This window comes from Populus euphratica, unplaced genomic scaffold (assembly GCF_000495115.2).
Source record: "Populus euphratica unplaced genomic scaffold, PopEup_1.0 scaffold118.1, whole genome shotgun sequence".
Classification (NCBI taxonomy): domain Eukaryota; kingdom Viridiplantae; phylum Streptophyta; class Magnoliopsida; order Malpighiales; family Salicaceae; genus Populus; species Populus euphratica.
The window spans coordinates 423,486-443,625 of NW_011500007.1; the positions used below are offsets into that span (position 1 = coordinate 423,486).

The window sequence follows — 20,140 nt, forward strand, 5'->3', positions numbered from 1 at the left end:
TACATCAAATTAATTAAAAGGGAGTGTTTAATATACCTCTAGTAATGAAATGTAGGTGGCGAGGGTAACCGATAATGGCTAGTTTGGCCTAAATTCAACACCCTTGTTGATAAAGAAAGAGAGATTGGTTGCCATGAGTTTTGCTAGAAAGAAAGATGAGTGTTTTAAGGAGAGAGAAGAGTGTTTTAATGGCTTCTAGGGGTTTTTTTTTTTTTTATGGTGGTGAAGATACAGAGAGAGAGAACAAGAGAGATCGATCGATCTTTGATAATGGTGAGAGGGGAAAAACGAGGGGGAGATAGAGAAGAAAATGAGAGAAAGAAAAAAGATGTTTGGTCTTTAATTCAAAATAATTTGCAAATATCATTTGTGACTTGATTAAGTGTGCTAGTTTTCTAAATATTTTTTTCAATTGTGTTACTTTATTAATTTTTCTATTTTATTAAAAAATAACAAAAAAAACTCCTTATTTTACCGCTACATATCATGCCTCAAGCAACAATAAAAAGGCATCTTGTTTTAGTGTAATATAACTAGACAGGAGGCCCTTTAATGTTATGATCAAGCTAAATTTTTTCTATCGTAAAAAAAAAGATGCCTAAATGATGAAAGTGTTTCTAAAAAAGTAAAAATAAATAAATTAGGACCTGAGTTATTGATTCAAATGGATTTAATAAGCTCAATTAATTTAATAATATAATTATATATATAAAAAGCTAACGGCAATAAAAAAATTGGCTAATTGAAAAAAATAAATGCTTATCATTATTATAAAAAAAATAACTTCAAAATATTCTTAAAATATCTCACAAATCTCATTTAATAACAAAACAAAAATTCTCACTTAAGAACAAAACAAAAATTAAATGAGAAAAAGATAATTTTACAATAAAATAAAATAAAATAGAAGCTCAATTACCAGCAAATCAAACAGACTTGACTCAAATTGCAAAAAGACTTGACTTGAGTTAGCATGCCATATCCAAGACCTGGTTGTAAGGTTGGTATAATCATATAAAAAAAATTGAATAAAATAATTGAGATCAACTTTTAAGCAAATCAAATAAAGAAAGGCAAAATAAAGAAAGATTGATATAAAAAAGGTTGAAAAAAATCCAAGTTCACAAACCAAAATATGAGAATGAGATAACCCGTTAAAAGGATGAAACCAGAAATTTTTTTTTTTAAAAATCAAAGTCAAATATGACTAATTTTTTAAATATGTGACTCAGATCATAAGATTAGGTAATGTAGTCATGCTTATAGAAATAAAAGATTTTGAGTATTCAGGAGATGATTTTGACATAACTGAATGGAGATCTGAACCAAATAGATTATATGGATAGCATAACATATGTTTTTATGGACAAGTGAAACATGTTTATGTGCAGAAAGAGATTTGGTCGCTTTATACCTGGTTAGCACCTTAAAACGAAGATAACAAGAGATCAGACTATTGGCTTACACTTAAAATTTTTTAGGTGATTCTACATGTATTATTTCTTATAAAGAGATAGTATATCATTTATCAAATTAGGTGATTCTACATGTATTATTTCTTATAAAGAGATAGTATATCATTTATCAAATCATTGGATTTCTCATAATTAGGCTATAAGTTGTTGTTTGGGCTAATTTTATTATTATTATTAGATTTATTGGTTTAATTTGGATTTTGTTTGAACTTCTCCTATGCTTTTGAATTCCTATTTGTTTCCTAATATGATTTTTTTGCCAATTTAAATGTATTTGTAAACCTTCTAAGAATGCAAGCACCATACACTTATTTTGTAAAGAGTAAAATTGTTAATTTAAAGTTCATAACTACAATCCTATCTACTCATTAATTTTTTTTAATGTTTTCTATATTATTGCTATCCTGTTAGCTTGTATTAGTATCAAATGACATCAAAACCTAACAATCCTAAGTTATTTGCTTGTTGTATATTGTAATTCTATGCAAATTTATTGTTTATTGTGTGCTGCTACGAACATGGTTGAAAAGATCACGAACCAAGGTGTGGTTAATAAAAAGATGATGAGGTAGAAGAGAAATGTTAAAAATCATAGCCAATACTAAAAACCAAATGAAGATAGCCTTTACAGCAACAAGAGATCAAGTCAGAATATTTTATTTTTAGTGTAAAAAATCCAAATGCTTTTTAAGTTTTTTTTTTTACAGTTTTGATGTGTTTATATAAAAAATAAATTATAAAAATAAAATTATTATTTTAATATATTTTAAATTAAAAAAATATTTTTAAAAATAAAAATTACTAAATACACACTAAAAGAATATTTAATATTAATGTAGCTTTGACCTTTTGCCCAACAAAGGAGAAAAAATAATTTGGTTAAAAAATAACTTATTGCTTCTTGCACTAGGCTCCACGTATAATTACATTTTAAATATTAATTTTATAAAAATTAAAATAACATTTTTTTTTATTCATATACATGTACTTTTTATTTATTTAATATATAAAAATTTATCTTACACATCAATTTTATCTTATCATATATTTTTAAATCTATTTTTCTTAAAATTAGAAATGTTTTTTGTTTTTCCATTTTTTTAAACCAATACCGCTTTACAAAACACATTGTAACTCCTACTTCACACGACAATAAAAATACATCAATTTTTTGTATCCCAAGACTGGCTCTTCATTCTCAAAATCCTTTTGAATCTGTCTCATAATTTGATTTGTACTCCAGTTCAGATAAAGCCCGGATTTCTACTCTTGATTTTTTTTATCCTCTTGACTTTTCCATGAAATCTGAGTAATATTTACGTTTCTTTGCTTCTCTTTAGTTGTATCGCATGCATTCTGGAGAGAGATCTGTCTCATTTCAGTTTGGAATTGGATCTCCATTAACTACCAAACTCGCTGACGAATATTAGATCGATCTTGGACAGCGAAAGTGAAAATGGACAACGGAGATATTGAAGGTGGTGGTGGTTTAGAAGACGAATTCCACATCAACCCGAGTGGTCGCAAATACAGGCCTGTGGTGGCTCACGATCCCGCCGTCCTTGAGATGTCTTCCATTTCTCCCGGATCCTCCTCCTCCAATCACCAATCTAACCTCAAGTAAAAAAAATAAAATGAAATCTCTTGTTTATTATTAATTACTTTCAACAAATCATTGTCGAAATCCCTTTGTTGTTCACTGGCAGGAAAATAATAGCAGGAGGTTCCACCCAAGCAAAAACAAGCACGAATACTGATGGTGTGAATGATAATAGTAAAAATGGGTCAGAGAGGGAGCACAAGTTGGAATTGTTTGGTTTTGATTCCCTTGTCAATATTCTTGGTCTTAAGAGGTGCCATACCATATCTAACTACTTCATTCTTTTTAGGATCTATTGCGTAGTCATCTTGTTTTTTTATTGTTTACTTGCTGCTGCTACTTTTTTTTTTCCCAGTATGACAGGGGAGCAAGTTGCCGCACCGTCTAGTCCCAGGGATGGTGAAGATGGTTCTACCTCTTTTGATCGAGATCGCCCAAGGGTACATGCTACCTGCTTTTTATTACCAATTTCTTGAATTGCATTGCCTTGCAGGTGGACAACAACTATTAAGTTATGTGTTTCTCCTTAACTGCTTCATTTTCTGCTCATGTATCATGCAGCCCAATGACCTTAAACTGGGAACAATGATGGGTGTTTTCATCCCATGCTTGCAAAACATACTTGGAATTATCTACTACATTCGATTTTCTTGGTAACTCTCTTGCTCGATGCTGTCTTTTAGCTTTCTTTATCTTGTTTTAGTGTGACTTATTATAGGGCCTGTGCAGATGAACATCACCTTGTGTCTTGATTTTAATTGTTAGCAATGAAGTTTTGAAATTTCAAGGAGAAATCTAGCTGAAATCCCTGCTGAATATTTCTGAATTTCACAAAGTTCTGTAATTATCTGCTCTCTCTTTCATATATTAGGTGCATCATTCAAGTTTCCTTTAGAAATATGCTTGGAATTTCCTTTTAATATATGCAATTCATCATTTAACTAATGTCACGTTTTTTTTAAAGTTTGTCCATTTATTAAACATGCTAATAATGCTATTATAAAGTAGTGGTAACAAATTAAGAGCTCTGAAATGCTCTCATTTTATGATATACCCCCCTCTTTTTCCTTCTTCTTTATAAGCTGTGGCCTAACTGTCAATTGAATAAAGGCCCATTACGTCCGCTTACGAATGTGGTGCTGATTGTAAGGTTCAATGTACCCACGACATGGACATTCATAATGCTATTACAAAGTACTAGTAACAAATTAAGAGCTCTGAAATGCTCTCATTTTATGATATACCCCCCTTTTTCCTTCTTCTTTGTAAGCTGTGGTCTAACTGTCAATTGAATAAAGGCCTATGATGTCTGCTCATGAATGTGGATTTGTAAGGTTCAATGTACCCACGTCATGGACATTTATAAGTTGTGTGTTGTATTTAGATTTTGAAAGGTTTTTATTTTTTGTGGACATGGCAATGGTTTGTAATCAAGCTTGAGTTTAACATTGAGATCAAGGAAAATAAATTGGCATTCAGGTTTGGTTTATTAAGGGCTGGTCATTAATATTATCAGTGGTTTTTAAAGCCTCAAAGCTTCTTCTTCTTCTTCTTTTTAAATCTGTTAATTATTTCTAAATATATAAACTGTGACTTGGGGGGGGGGTGTCTGTGTTAAGAGACCTAAGCTCACAACTTTGTATAAAATTTAAAGATCCAGAATGTTCAGTATTGAAATTGGCTTGATGCTTGTAAAGGTTTGGCCATAAGATTGGGAAAGGCTTGATAAGAGACCACAATTAGCTGGTATTTGAATGGGGTTATTTAGCCAAATGAGAAGAATTTTTGTTCTTTCTTCCTTTTCTGTTTCTCTTTTCTTAGGAACACCTGTAATATATGGAAGAAATTGCTGGTAGTGCTTCCATGAAATGATTTAACTTGATCTATCTAGTACTGACTGGATGTTGATGATGCACTTTTAGTTTCATGCCTTGGTGTTCTTAACCATACAGTAGTGTTTGATTCTCTCTGTTATTGCAAAAATGGCAGGATTGTAGGCATGGCTGGCATAGGTGAATCTCTAGTGCTGGTAGCTTTTTGTGGATTGTGTACTTTCCTAACAGGAATTTCACTGAGCGCTATTGCAACTAATGGTGCTATGAAGGTACATACAACAGTATTAAATCTCTTCTCACTTATGTTTTGAACAAAGTATTGATGGAGTCTTACAAGACTATTTTTACAGCCTTTTCTAACACCAGCTTAATTGCTTGCAAAATGTTACACAATCTTTTTTTGAATGAGAATATGGGATATGTTTACTATGATTATTCTTTAGCTCTGACTTTGAGCGTTTGATGGACATTGGTGAAAGATGATTAATAAATTAGTTCTTGTCAGTTATTATTTTTGAATAAATTTGGTTCTTACTAAAAGAGGGAACTTGTTTCAATTGATATTTTTGGTCCTGCCGTGCTTTCACCATTTTGTTTTACCTTTTTGGCAGTACTATTGTATCCACTAGATATTGGTATGACTATCCTAAATGTGCTTCCTCCTCAAAAGTTGATATAAGTTGTCTAATACTTGTTTGGTCCCGAGAAGCATGGTATTATTGTGATTTTTAATTTATTTGGTTCATTTGAGGATTATTTCTGGATAATTTAGTTATGATTTAGTGAAAACTAAATATAAGTTTGCTCTTAGATACACATGCAAGGATATTTAATGTGCGGAACTACGGGTGTTAAGAAGAATTGATGAGTCAACAAACCATGTATTATTTAGTGTGCTGTTTATACTCTGTGATTAGTGGGTATTTGAATCAAATTGATATAAATGGTAGGTAATCGACCCCTTGGTTATTTCCCATAATTTCTTGTTATTCTCCAGTATTCTTTTTTGTTAGACATTCTCATATAGAATTATGTAAAAAACACAAAAATTAATATTATATATCATGTATTCTTTCCATCCCAAAGTTTCAGTTGTTTTTGACTTTCATCTAGATTAAGAATGAGCAATTCATTAGATGCCATGTCATGTATTCTCACATCATTTCTTTTACCCTTTTATTATATTTTAGAATCAAATACTCATAAACTTAATGGGATTGGGCTAATAGTGATAGGTTTGATATACAAACTAGTTAAACAAGGTTCAAGTATTTTGAAAAATAGAATAAAAGTTTTTTTGTTTTTTAACAAACAAACACACACACACACACACACACACACAGGTAAACCATAATTTCCTAAGAACCAAATTTTTCGGATCTCACAATATTATTGCTGAGATAAAGAGTACAATAACTCTTAAAATTTTCATTAAAATTCGTGAGGCATTTACTCCCTAAATTCTTATGGATTATATACGAAACTCTTATTTAAATATAGGTTAATAAGGAAGAAAATAGTTAGATTAAAAGAATTAAAACGGGTTTCAATTAGGGGTATAATAGGACAATCAAATAGTTAATACCTTGACTTTTTCACAATGGACAACAATTTTAGCCATCCCAAAATGGAAGTTGAACAAACACTTTGTAGTGGAGGGAGGACATGGATAGATTAATTGGTAAGTAACAATAAAACCACCAATGCTATTTTATTTGGTTCAATAGATTTGTGAAAGTATTGAATCAAAGTTTCGTTTTGAATTGAAAATTCAGTTTGGTGCATGATATGAGGTCCTAGTTCAAGTAATCAAACAATGAACAACACTTGTGTGGAACACTTTATGCTGATCAAAGTTGTTAGAATAACATTCGAGATATAAATAACATGTAGTTTTAAGTTAAATGATACATTCATAACTTAGCTGGTTTGTTCAAGAGATAGGTATAACTAAGAAGGGGAAGAATACAAAGAACTATCTTGTGACTTTGTCAATTTGTGCTTCAATGACTAAGCTTCAAATTTTGATACTTCAAAGGCATGTGGTTTCCCTTCCTTAGCATCTGCTTGATCCAATTGCATTATAATTCCTCCAACTTTTTATTTTTTATTTTTATGTCATTGAGTTGTAAGCCTTTGATTTTTAGGACGGACCAAATTTATGTTATGATATATCTTTGTTCAACTGACGTAATCCTTGACTCTTGTGTCTTTAAGGTGTGGAAAATGGATTCGATCTAATAATCTTATTCAATGTGGTGTCATTGAATGAAAACACTGAACTTAAAAATGTAGTGGTTTTTAATCTATATGTGTTGTGTTTTTATCATAGTTGTCATATTTGACCCGGGGATTGACATGGAAAAAGGCTTAGGTCATCTGGTCAAACCTAAAGTCATTAGGCCAACCTAGGTTAGCTTTTTTTTAATCAAAATAATGTTTTTTCTTGAAAAAAAATCATTGGTATTATTTGGCTCGGTTTTGCCAGGTCAACTAGGTCACGAGTCAAACTGTGTGGTTGAACTGAGTTTAATAACTATAGTTTCCATTGGTCTTGTATGGTTTTGTTTTTTGTAATGATAAAAAGTAGTCTATTTCTTGTTTTATTTATGTATACTCTGTTTTTTTTTTTTTTTTATTTTAATGTTTCATTAGATGATCATGATATGTACATAAAATACCGGGGACATTTTCATGTGTAAGAGTTGTTTGGTAGAGCATTTGAAAACATCATAGACAATTGTTAGAAATTAGAGGTTTAGGATTAATTAGAAAAAGTACAACTACAAAAGTTGCAGGGCTAATAATACAATTATCTCTTCGATTTAAATAATGATTCAAAGGCAAGTGTTAGTGAAGAAAAGCACGAGCTTAGTGGCCAAATTTAAAATTGAAAATCAGTCACTAAGTGCTAATGGGCCTAACAAAAGGGTACATTTTTGCATTTACGTAGATTAAGAATTATGCAAAAAGTTCAAGAATTATGCTACTATGTTGGATCACTGTTGTTAAAACCGTGGCATAGGCACATTTTAAAAGCATTACTTAGGCATATTTGAGGCTTATGGCAGGAACGCTAAAGCCAATGCTTTTATTCAACTTGGTGAAGATCCAAAGGCTTAAAGCCATGCCTTAAAAAGAAAAAAATCTTCTTTTTTTCTTTTCCGGGAAAAGGTTTCCTTTCAAAATATATCTTAAACTATTTATCCACTCTCTCTCTCCCCTCTCTATCTACCATATTTTTTCCTCGGGTGAGGTCTATGGCCATTTTTTTCCCTTTGCTATACCATTTGAGCTAATACACTAAATGAAATATTGCTGTACTTTTATACCCTCTTTATTTCTTAGATATCTTTCCAAGCTACTTATCATGCATTCTGTTCAAAAAAATACATGCCTTTCTCCCAATCTCACACCTGCACCTTCATGCAGGCTCCAAGAGCTCTTGATGCATTGGTGCACTTAGCACTCTTAACAACTGATGCAGGACAACTTTGGCATTATGTCCTGCAAAGGGTTGGTGAATTAGGGTTTGATAAATGTGGATTTGGGGTTGATTAGGGATTGTTTTACAAGCATTAGGATTTGAATTGAGGCTGTAAATATTACCTGAGGCACTATAGCTATAAGAAAGAGAAGAAGAAAATAGCATAAGAAAAAAGAGAAGAACACTCAAGGCTGCAGCCCTCAAGCAAAACCAAAATACTCACAATCGTGTTATCAACATTCTTCCCATTACACTGAATATATGCTACTTTTATATGCACCAAAGCGCTAATAGTTCTAAGTTAAATAGTAAATAGAAAACCAAAAAAGAAAAGGAAATCACACTTAATAAAGAACTAATTATTATTCTAATATCCTAAGAGAACAATATTCCTAAATATTACTAATACATTTTTAAAATAGAACTCTTCAATGGACTAGTGTTACAAGAAAATCTAAAATATTTGGGTTTTGAAGTTGAATGAAAACAAATTCTAAGCTTTTCTCTTGTTGATTGCATGAACAAAACTTCTTGAGGTACAGTTTATTAAGCTTGTTGTTTGCATTTAATTTGAGCGTGCTTAAATTACATGCTTGTTTCTTATCACAGGCGGACATTTGTTTGTTTCTCTAATTCTTAATTCTTTCAGAAGTCTATGATAGGTGTTTTTATGATTGGGAAAAGCAATAACTAATAACCATTTTAACCTGTAACCTAATTAATCGTTTAAATTATTTTATGATTATTTGTGTTATTGCCATCCTGATGCTGGAGTAAGAAATTAAGCTATCTTCCATGGAATAGCAATTCTTGATTCTGATTTTTTTTTTTGTGTATGGTGATCTGCCCTTGTATTGTGTAATGCCGTGTTTGCACTTGTGAAGGAGTCTTTGATGCTTGAAGTGGTGTGTTGTGTGTCTTTTTCTTTAATTGCTCACCTATATTCACTAAGATTGATGACTGCAATTGATTTTTTCTCATATTCAGTGTCTTGTAGTTATCTTTTGATGAGAAGTTCAATTTTGCAATTCACTTGTTGTCTGAATGTAACATATAGGGTGGGGGGCCATATTACCTCATTGGTCGTGCCCTTGGTCCAGAGATCGGAGTGAGTATTGGATTATGTTTTTTCCTTGGGAATGCGGTTGCTGGAGCTCTGTGAGTAAATCTTGTCTTTTTTCTGATGCCACCATGATATATATGGTTCATTCCCTTGACCTCAGGTCTTAGGAGTTGAGGCTCCTATTAGTTTTTAGCTTTATAGCCTTATTGATGTATGCTAGTATTTGTGTAACTTTTCATTTGCCCTTTGTCATTTGTTTTAGTTATGTACTAGGAGCTGTTGAAACCTTTTTAAAAGCCGTGCCTGCTGCTGGGATATTCAAAGGTAAAGATTCAGAATTTTCTGCTGGTATTATATATAATTGGTGGTTGGTAGCAATAGTCTAACCATAATCATCACAAGATGTCAAAATGATTAATTGAACACTGCTAATGTATATCGTTGGCTGTTCATGTTTTCCCTGTAGAGACTATAACAAAAGTTAATGGCACAGACATTCCGCATCCCATACAAAGTCCAAGTTCACACGACCTCCAAATTTATGGAATTGTTGTGACAATCATCCTATGCTTTATTGTGTTTGGTGGAGTGAAGATGATCAATCGAGTTGCACCTGCTTTCCTCATTCCTGTTCTATTCTCACTGTTCTGCATATTTATTGGGATATTTTTGACGAAGAAGGATTACCCTGCTGGTGAGTGTTTAGTTTTATATAGATCCTCCTCCTCCTTCTTTTTCAGAACATGGTCTCTCTCTCTCTGCAATGTTGTCCTATCACTTGTTATCGCCACTTGGGGTGATGTTATGAGCACTTAAACCTGATAGAAGTCTGGCACTGGAATGGTGTATTTTAGTAGACGTTCCAAAATCCTTGACACTGCCCTTTGGACTGAATTTAATGTTGATGATTACATACTTGGTGTTTTTTTAGATGACACATTTATCTGTTATAACTTTGGAATAAAATAACTACATATGGTAGTTTTTTTTTCCAATTCACGGCTGTCTTTTCAATTCTAATTTTGATATATATTTGGCCCATTCAAACCCAAAATCAAACCTTGGTATTATTAGAATCAGAAAAAAGACCAAAATTGGTTTGAGTTTTGAATTGAACTGTCAACGACAAACCTAACAAGAAACTAAATTGGCCCGGGCAGACAGGCCAATGAACCAGTCAAACTAGTGAACTATTGTTTTCCAAGCATTTTCAACTTAGCAATAATTCTGTGTTTATGTTCTTAATAATTTGTGAAAGTGAATTTGACAATATAATATGTGATGTTTAAATGTGCATATGACCTCAGTTAGTAATAGAGGTGACAAATAAGCGGGTATGAGTTAGATCAAAATGGGTATGGGTAATGTTTTACCCATTGCCATTTAATGACCCATCTATTCTTAAGATGGGTACCCACACACACTTAAACTCACCTGAGCTTACCTTACCTTACCTTACCTGTCAACCCTTTTAAATTGTTTAATCAAGTTTACTGTCTGATATGCAAGGACTTAATTATAATAAAAAATATAGGACTAAATTGTATTTAGTATAGATTATGAGGACATAAAAACTTCCAAATAAGGTCTTGTTAAAAAAATGAAATACATAAGAATATATAAAAAAATCATTGAATAAATGAACATTAACGAAAATTTCATTCTCTCACATTGCTTTGAGCTATGTTTTTGAATGGGTCGCATGGTTAACCCTCACCCAACCCTGCCCAACCCATTTAGCTTAGGGTTTTTATGGGTCAGTCCATTAGTGACCCATTTAAATTATTTACTGACCCTTTTATGACCCATACCCCTTTAAAATATATAGATGCAGGTTGGTTAATGGGTATAGTTGGCTTTTTCCACCCTGGTTAGTAATTATGGAAAACATATTAATAGTTCTACCAGTACTTATGTGTTTTATCTGATTCACCAGTTCAAATAGTGACTTGTTATAGTGACTTGTTATCTTGACAGCTTCACTATCTAACCCAGTTTTGATAACAATGAATCGTGGTCCTCAAAATTGTGTTTTGACATTAAAACTGTACTTGGAATTATCTACAAATAAGGGAAAACACTTGATGATTATTGAAAGTGACGGCATGAGATTGGGTTATAGATCTTAAATGCATCTTTCATAAGGAGGAAATTGAATGCTTCGGTTATCAGCTCTGTGACTACCATAATGTATTTTTCATAATGTTTTGTTGGGACGTTCCACAACGTTTAGTTGTCCGTCTATCTTGTGGATGTATTTTTTGTGTTTTCATGGGAGGAATGAATTTTGTCTTGCCCAAAGGGGATTTACTGTGTCTGTGAAGTGGAAAGCATTTCTTATTTGTTCAGTTGTGCATCTTAATTATCAATCTAGAGGGCTTTGTATGGTATTGATTAACACTTAGAATGTTTCCATTAACCATCCTATTGTATCTTTCTTAAGATGACTCCTACCTTGGGGTTTACCTATGTCCGCGAACATGAGGAGGCGGCCATTTTCATATCTTTGTTTCTCGTATAGGGTGTTTTGCAACGAATCTGTATATAATGGATGGTGCTGCATTGTCAAAGAGTTGGAGATTTCTATAGTGTTTATTCAGCCTTCTTCATATACATACATACATACGTACGTACGTACGTACTGCTTAGATACATTTAGTCAATGAATAAATTTTCATACTGACTAACAAAATTGTTTGAACTTGCATGATGAATGTTAGTAGTGGTTTAGTTTTATAGGTTGGTGGCATTAGATCTCTTTGGAACTTGATTATCCACTTGCGTCTCTGCATAAAACATGGTGTAGCCAAGTTATGTTGCAGATTAAAGCTATCAAGGCATGCAGTTTCTTTGATTGGCAACTCAGGATTCACTTTTAATCTTAACCTATATGCTAATCATGGGAAATTTTAGTTGTACATGTGTGCATGATGTTTTTATGGTCTTGCTTTCATTCTTGTTCCTTGTTCTTTCTTATTGTTTGGTGGAGGAATAAAACCAATTGCTTCACTTTCCATGATTATAACAGATGGAATCACGGGCTTGAGTTTGGAAAGTTTTAAAGAAAACTGGAGTTCTGATTATCAATTTACTAACAATGCTGGAATACCTGATCCTGAGGGAAAGGTCTACTGGAATTTCAAGTAAGCCAGGACAAGAATTTTCAATCTCATTAATATTTGTTTCTTGTCGAAGTTAAAAACGTAAATGGATCTGATTGCAATATTATTAAGTGATATATTTCCCTTTTTATTGTCATGCATATCTCTGGGCACTTGCAACTGAATTTGAACGGATGATTTTTTCTTGTACTTTGTTTGATAGAGATATGCATGTTCCTTGTACAGTTCAAGGAATATAGATAGAAAACCAAATTTGGAGCTCTATAACCATGTAGAAGAAGCTGGTATAATCAATTCTTCTACTTTACACTTGGTTTTTTTCCCATGTTCAAGTAACCAAACACAAAGAGTATGCCATCACTAGAAAAAGAGTAACAAACAACATCTAATGGTCCAGAAGTTGCCAATTAACAGATCATATTTTGTCTAGTCCAGAAGTTGCCAATTAACAGATCATATTTTGTCTAGTCTGTATCATCTTAGTTGCTGTAGATAATGGATTTGAAAGGTCCTGGAATTAACTTCGAGCTTGATACACTTCGCTTTTTTGCCACACCCTCCAAGTTAAACCCACCATTCTCTTTTTAATTATCATCATTGGAACCACTGGACATTATACAATCATGTATAGCTTTGAAGCATTTTGATTAATTTTCTTCCTAATTGGTGTTGACTGAAATTGGATTTTTCATAGTTTTCATGTTTCTGTTAGATAATACTTTATCTAGATCTCAGTTCCTTGCTGAGAACACTTCTATTTCCTACAAAGTGTCCCTTTAAAGCATGTAATTGCATTTTCTTGGAATAAGGGGTGAGATGAAATCTTTTTTATGCTTTTTCTATTTTTTTTTTCCTTCTTTCAGTGCATTGGTTGGCCTATTTTTCCCTGCTGTAACGGGAATTATGGCAGGCTCTAATAGATCAGCATCACTTAAAGACACGCAGCGTTCAATTCCCATTGGTACACTGGCTGCAACTCTTACAACTACCGTTCTATATTTAGTTTCTGTGTTATTCTTTGGAGCACTTGCAACTAGAGAGAAGCTCTTGACAGACAGGTATCTATCTGCATGGCCTTCTAAAAAAGTTGCCTTCATACTTGTTGCAACATGTTACATTTTTTTTCTTCAACTATGGAATGAAATCTCTCAATATTTGCTGGAAACTGTGTATCACAAACTTCCTTTTTCTCTAGCACCTAACCATATTCATCCTTTAGACAAGTGATAGGACATATACAAGGCCACCTATATGGTATATACTAGTACTAATAGCTGGCAAAGCATATCTGCAGAAATATATCATCACTTAACTGTCTACTGGAGTAACCTTGTAGTTTCTGTTTATTATATCATTGACTTGCAGAGTGTTCTTCATTCATATGATGGGTTTTCTGACAGGATTGTAGGCTGTGTTCTCTATTTGTATTTTCTTTAGAGGCTTCCACCTTTAGCCAGCTTGGATTGCATCTTTATGCTTTGACTCAGGATTTATATTTTTTATGTGTTACATGCAATAAATGCTTCTACTAAATGCTCTTAATGATTTGTTTGATTTCTAAAGTGTTGCTAATCGTATTTTAGTTTTAACTGTTTAGGTTTGATGCATTAAATATAGAAAGTGTTTCTAGTCCTATTTTAGTTCTAAGCCTTTTATCACTAGTACATACTGATTATTGGATTGTTCAAATATTATTACTGTAGCATTAATCTATGCTTAAAAAACTTTACTCATTTATAGAGTTGGGGCTGTTGTGAAAATTTAGAGAAAGATGTTGTTACCAATGTCTTAATGCAGATTATCTTTCATTATAATCCATTTTTTTCCCGTACTTGTATGATTAATAAAAATTGTAAAAATTGCTTGAAATTAATGATTTTATGAAAAAAAAGAGTTCATTTTTTATAATTAAAGATTTTACGAATTTTGAATCATACTGATTCATGGATTATGTTTTGTCATGCTATAAAAAAGAGAAAGATATGATGTGAGAATGCATTGTTATGGTTTGGATCTTTCATTATAATCCATTTTTTTCCCATACTTGTATGATTAATAAAAATTGTAAATATTTTTCGAAATTAAATTAATGATTTTATGAAAAAAAAAAGAGTTCATTTCTATAATTAAAGATTTTACGAATTTTGAATCATACTGATTCATGGATTATGTTTTTTCATGCTATAAAAAAAAGAAAGATATGATGTGAGAATGCATTCTTATGGTTTGGAAATTCCTCAATGCCTTCAAAATGGCTAAGTAGCCTTTGTCTTCAATTGCACTATTAGCAAGTCACTGTTGGTTCTTCTTTTACACTTTCATAGCATCAATATATATCCATGCATGTAGAACTTGTAATACCTTTACATTCATTCAGTGATGCTTTCATCCCAGTTCTTTACTGCCTCCTTTTTGCTTTGAATAAAGATTATGCATCATGGTCTAAGCACACAATTGGGTGAAAATCTGGAATTAGATTGTGCTGATTCGAAATACGGTGGTGTTTTTCATAGCAGTCCAAGGAGTTGGTTTGGACATGCTCCATTTGCCCTTCTCGCTGATGAATATTTGTAGCTAATATACCGGTTCAAGTTGTGGAATTTGGAGGACTACATCAAAACCCTCTACTATACTTCTGAACTGTACTTTTTATGCAGGCTACTAACAGCTACAATTGCCTGGCCTTTCCCTGCCATCATCTACATTGGTATCATTCTTTCAACCTTGGGTGCTGCTCTTCAAAGCATGACAGGAGCCCCGCGCTTGCTTGCAGCCATAGCCAATGATGACATTCTGCCTATTCTTAACTATTTCAAAGTTGCAGATGGACAGGAGCCTTACATTGCTACTCTCTTTACTGCATTTCTCTGTGTTGGGTGTGTCATTATTGGGAATTTAGATCTTGTCACACCAACTGTAACTATGTTTTTGCTTTTGTGTTATATGGGCGTGAACTTGTCTTGCTTCCTCCTGGATCTTCTAGATGCTCCCAGCTGGCGACCACGGTGGAACTTTCACCATTGGAGCCTTTCTCTTCTTGGAGCATCACTTTGCATAGGTATGCCTCTTACTTTTCCCTTTCAAGAAAATAATCATATATATATATATATATATATATATATATAGGTCAATACTGGCCTTAGCAATGTAGGACTTTGGTGTTGCTACACCTTATAGCTTCTCTTTTATGAGTTTTTAGTAGAGTCCCGAAAGAACAAATATACAGTAATAAGCCTAACATTAACCCGCTTATTGGATGCTTGTGGAAATGTGATATCCTTTCCAATAGGTGGAAAATGCAGAAAGAGTTCTTTTACAATCTTTTGGCTTTGTTTGTTAAAAAGCTGAAATGCTGTCAGAATTAAATTCAGTTAATTTTCTGGAACGTCATGCTAATCAGTGTAGTGTGTGAGGTTACTGCCCATGTGTATTAAAAATGGATTGCTTTAGGCGTATGCGCATATAAATGAACCTCAACCTTGATCCATGTTTTTGGCTGGCTTTGTCAAAATCGTGAATGCTTTGGGCAGGGACTAAACTAAGTTGATTGATGGGGAGGCCATGGCACCCCCAATCTTTGAAAAGATTTACATTTTAGTCCTAAAATTTTGAAAATGTTTAATTATACCCTTCAATTTTACATTTTTTGCACCCCCAAAAATCAATTATTTTCTTACCCCCCAATACTAAATTTCTAGCTCTGCCCCTAGCTTTGGGGGCGCTGAACTAAGTGAGAGATATGCTGGAATATTTTGCGACTCATTATAGTGTGCGGTTGTCATGCCCATGCCTATAAATAGTTGATTATTTTGATACACATATATGAATGAACACTTGAACCTCAACCTGAAAATTGATGGAGGTGCTATGTTATTCTTAAAGAACTCTCCTCTTTGGAAACTAAGTGGTCCTTCATCAAGCAACAATCATTTTGGTCTAAGTACCCTGTTTGGGAGTGTGGTAACTTTCTTTTTTAGATGCTTTTCAAAAGTATGTTTATCTTGAAAAAACATCAAATTGATGCTATGCTATAGTGTTTTTCGATAATTTTGATTTGTTGATTTCAAAATTAAAAATAAAAATGAGAAAAACCATTTTAATACCTTTTCAAATGAAAAACACTTTTGAAAAGCACCCTCCACCACGATATCAAACACGCATAAATGTCTGTGGTGGATTTCTTCATTTGGACTTCAGTTTTTTGAATCATGGATTATTCTATAAGTAGGGGCAAAATTGTATTTTGCACATTCATGTAAAACATGAGTATTTTGGTTATTTTGATATTTGGTAAAAGGTCTAGGAATTAGTGTGTTAGTCTGTAATTGTTTATTCCTATTTAGTTGCTTTCCTCGTCAAGTTGGGATTAGTTATGCCAAGTTTATTTTCATATTCCTATTTTCTAGCCTTAGTTTAGCTAGGAATTCTAAGCAAACACCCCTAGGGGAAAGATCATCATGATGTACTATATAACTGTGGTTCAGACTAGTTTGGTGTCCATAAACTAATTTTGCACGCCTAATTTCTGCTCAGGCGCGTGGTTTTATACATTCAATATCATTAGTATATGTATGCATGCATGCTTGCAAGTTGTTTGTGTTTGTTTCGGGATCTCACCTTCTGTCTTTGATTTGCTGCAGTCATCATGTTCTTGATTTCTTGGTCATTCACTGTTGTGTCTCTGGCACTAGCAAGCCTCATTTATTATTATGTCAGCATTAAAGGAAAGGCTGGGGACTGGGGTGATGGCTTCAAGAGTGCATATTTTCAACTAGCTCTCCGCAGTCTTCGATCACTGGGAGGTATATTTCTGTACTAAATTCACTATACAACAACTTTTAGTTTTTGAGTTGTTGCACCTTACTGGTGAATATTGAAAGCATTGTGTGCTGCGTGGTTGGTGGCCTCTTATGGCAATTTGCAATGAACAGTGGTACTGCTTCTAGGAAACATCTTGCATCCAAGGAGTTCATTTAATATGTTTTTAGCTGGCTCCACTTCTCTTGCATTTCTTCTCATTACCTGTCTTCCTATTTGTGTGCATGCATGCCTTGTCATTGTGAGTGACATATATCACCATTATCAACAGCTAACCAAGTGCACCCAAAGAATTGGTATCCAATCCCCCTTGTATTCTGCCGACCATGGGGAAAGCTGCCAGAAAATGTTCCTTGCCATCCCAAACTTGCTGACTTTGCAAACTGCATGAAGAAGAAAGGCCGTGGGATGTCCATATTTGTCTCTATATTAGATGGAGACTACCATGAGCATGCTGAAGATGCTAAGGCAGCTTGTAAGCAACTAAGTACCTACATTGATTACAAGCGTTGTGAAGGTGTCGCAGAGATAGTTGTAGCCCCCAATATGTCTGAAGGTTTTCGTGGAATTGTCCAGACTATGGGCCTTGGCAACCTGAAGCCCAACATTGTGGTGATGCGGTATCCTGAAATCTGGCGTCGTGAAAATCTAAAAGAAATACCAGCCACCTTTGTTGGAATAATCAATGACTGCATTGTTGCAAACAAAGCAGTTGTTATTGTCAAGGGTCTTGATGAGTGGCCCAACGAGTATCAAATGCAGTATGGAACCATTGACTTGTATTGGATTGTAAGAGATGGTGGTCTAATGCTGCTTCTTTCCCAGCTCCTTCGTACAAAGAAGAGTTTTGAGAATTGCAAGATTCAGGTCTTCTGCATTGCAGAGGAGGATTCAGATGCAGAAGAACTCAAAGCTGATGTGAAGAAGTTTCTATATGATCTCCGGATGCAGGCTGAAGTGATTGTAATATCTATGAAATCCTGGGATGCACAAATAGAAGGTGGATCTCAACAAGATGAATGGTTGGAATCACTTACAGCTGCTCAGCAGCGCATTGCTGGTTATTTAGCTGAGAAGAAGAGGTCAGTTCAGGGGGATGGGGATGAGCTGATGGCTGACGGGAAACCTGTAGTCGTGAATGAGCAACAGGTAGAGAAGTTTCTTTACACAACCCTGAAGCTAAATTCTACGATACTGAGATACTCAAGAATGGCTGCTGTTGTGCTGGTGAGTCTACCCCCGCCTCCAGTAAACCAACCTGCTTACTTTTACATGGAGTACATGGATCTATTAGTAGAGAATGTGCCAAGGCTTTTGATTGTCAGAGGATACCGTAGAGATGTTGTAACTCTATTCACATAGTTGCCAGTGGTTTGCGTTCTGGATGGTAATCTGCAGCCTCGCTGCTTGTTCATATCTTTATATCTTTCCAATTTTTGTAGTTTAAATGTCACATTCATTCTTTTTACGGCCATTCTTGCAGAAGTGGCAATTTTACTGCCTGTGTAATAGTCGCGGTAGAAACTTGGTAGTTTTTTCAACCCTTGGGGACGTGCATTTTAAATATACAAGGTTAAATTGTGGGGTTGAAAGATCAATTTTTTTTATTTTGTGAACAGGAAAAAAAAAGGAAGAAAAGGGAGTAATCTCAATTTGCCCTTTTCATTTCTGGACTTTTTCACACACGCTTAAATCCATTCCTTGGCTAAAAGATATGATTGTATTATAGGAGTGATGATGCCAGACAGAGCAAACAATCTTACCCTTATAAATTATAGCTTGAAACCCACGAACAACAGAGCAAACAACATGATCATCTCTCTCTCAAGTCTCATGAACTAGATCTGCCACTCTCTTTGTTTCTCGTATCGAAAACATTATTTCGCCTACTTCATCAAATATCAAGCTAGATTTTTATTTCATGGGGTGGGAAACTCTTGAAAATCTCACAGGTGTAGCGTGGCTAATAAAACTTTGGTAGTGGAAATATGTCGTTGCTTTCATCGGAGAGACCAAAAATAAGTCATCTCTAAAAAATCAGCTTGATAGCTATTGAAACTTTAATCATTAATTCCACCTGTTGATAAGGAAGAAAAGAGTGAAAAGATTCATCAATTATGATACTTTAGATAATATATATGGTATTGTATAACTTTACAATTTTATTCTTTTTTTTTTTCTCGTAGTGGAAAAATATGTTAACTTTGCTTAAAGTAAATGGATGACTTTATGCATTAATGCAACCTGGGTATTAGAAAAATGCTTGTTTTATTTAGAAAATCCTTAAATCTGCATTGTGACTCGCTGTTTATTAACATGCTTTATAGGATTGATGCGTGTTCTTCTTCTTCTTCTTTTTTTGTCTAATCTTCCATGCATCCTCATGGCCAAGGAAGATCGTTAAAGCTAGATTTACTCATATTTTATTTGAAATTTAATTTTTTTCATAAACCTTTATATTTTATCTTGCAAGTTGCAAAATGTCAAGTGTGGGTGATAATATTAGTGCTTCTAGTATAGTTCATGTTATGAGTTATAATATGGGAAGTGATATAAGAGATAATGTGATTGATGATGATGATATGGATGTTATAGATGATATTGATAATGATTTTATTCCTTTAAACTAGAGTTTGTGTTGAATTTAATAAACAAAATTGCTCTTGCGATGAATGACAAATAAATGATATACCTTGTCAACTTAATAGTGCCTTGTGCACAACATAAAAGAGTTGACATA

General features: G+C 33.5%; 1 protein-coding gene across 1 annotated transcript; it reads left to right on the forward strand.

Moving 5' to 3' along the window:
* The first annotated feature begins 2,640 nt into the window (after positions 1 to 2,640).
* LOC105141257 (cation-chloride cotransporter 1-like) lies at positions 2,641 to 18,998 on the forward strand. Its single transcript, XM_011048434.1, has 13 exons — positions 2,641 to 3,095; positions 3,182 to 3,328; positions 3,431 to 3,515; positions 3,637 to 3,728; positions 5,065 to 5,179; positions 9,455 to 9,555; positions 9,723 to 9,784; positions 9,927 to 10,154; positions 12,489 to 12,603; positions 13,446 to 13,640; positions 15,240 to 15,640; positions 17,223 to 17,384; positions 17,672 to 18,998. Exons 1-13 carry the CDS (start codon positions 2,932 to 2,934, stop codon positions 18,760 to 18,762), a joined length of 2,958 nt encoding a protein of 985 aa, XP_011046736.1. The 5' UTR covers positions 2,641 to 2,931; the 3' UTR covers positions 18,763 to 18,998.
* The last annotated feature ends 1,142 nt before the right edge of the window (positions 18,999 to 20,140 follow it).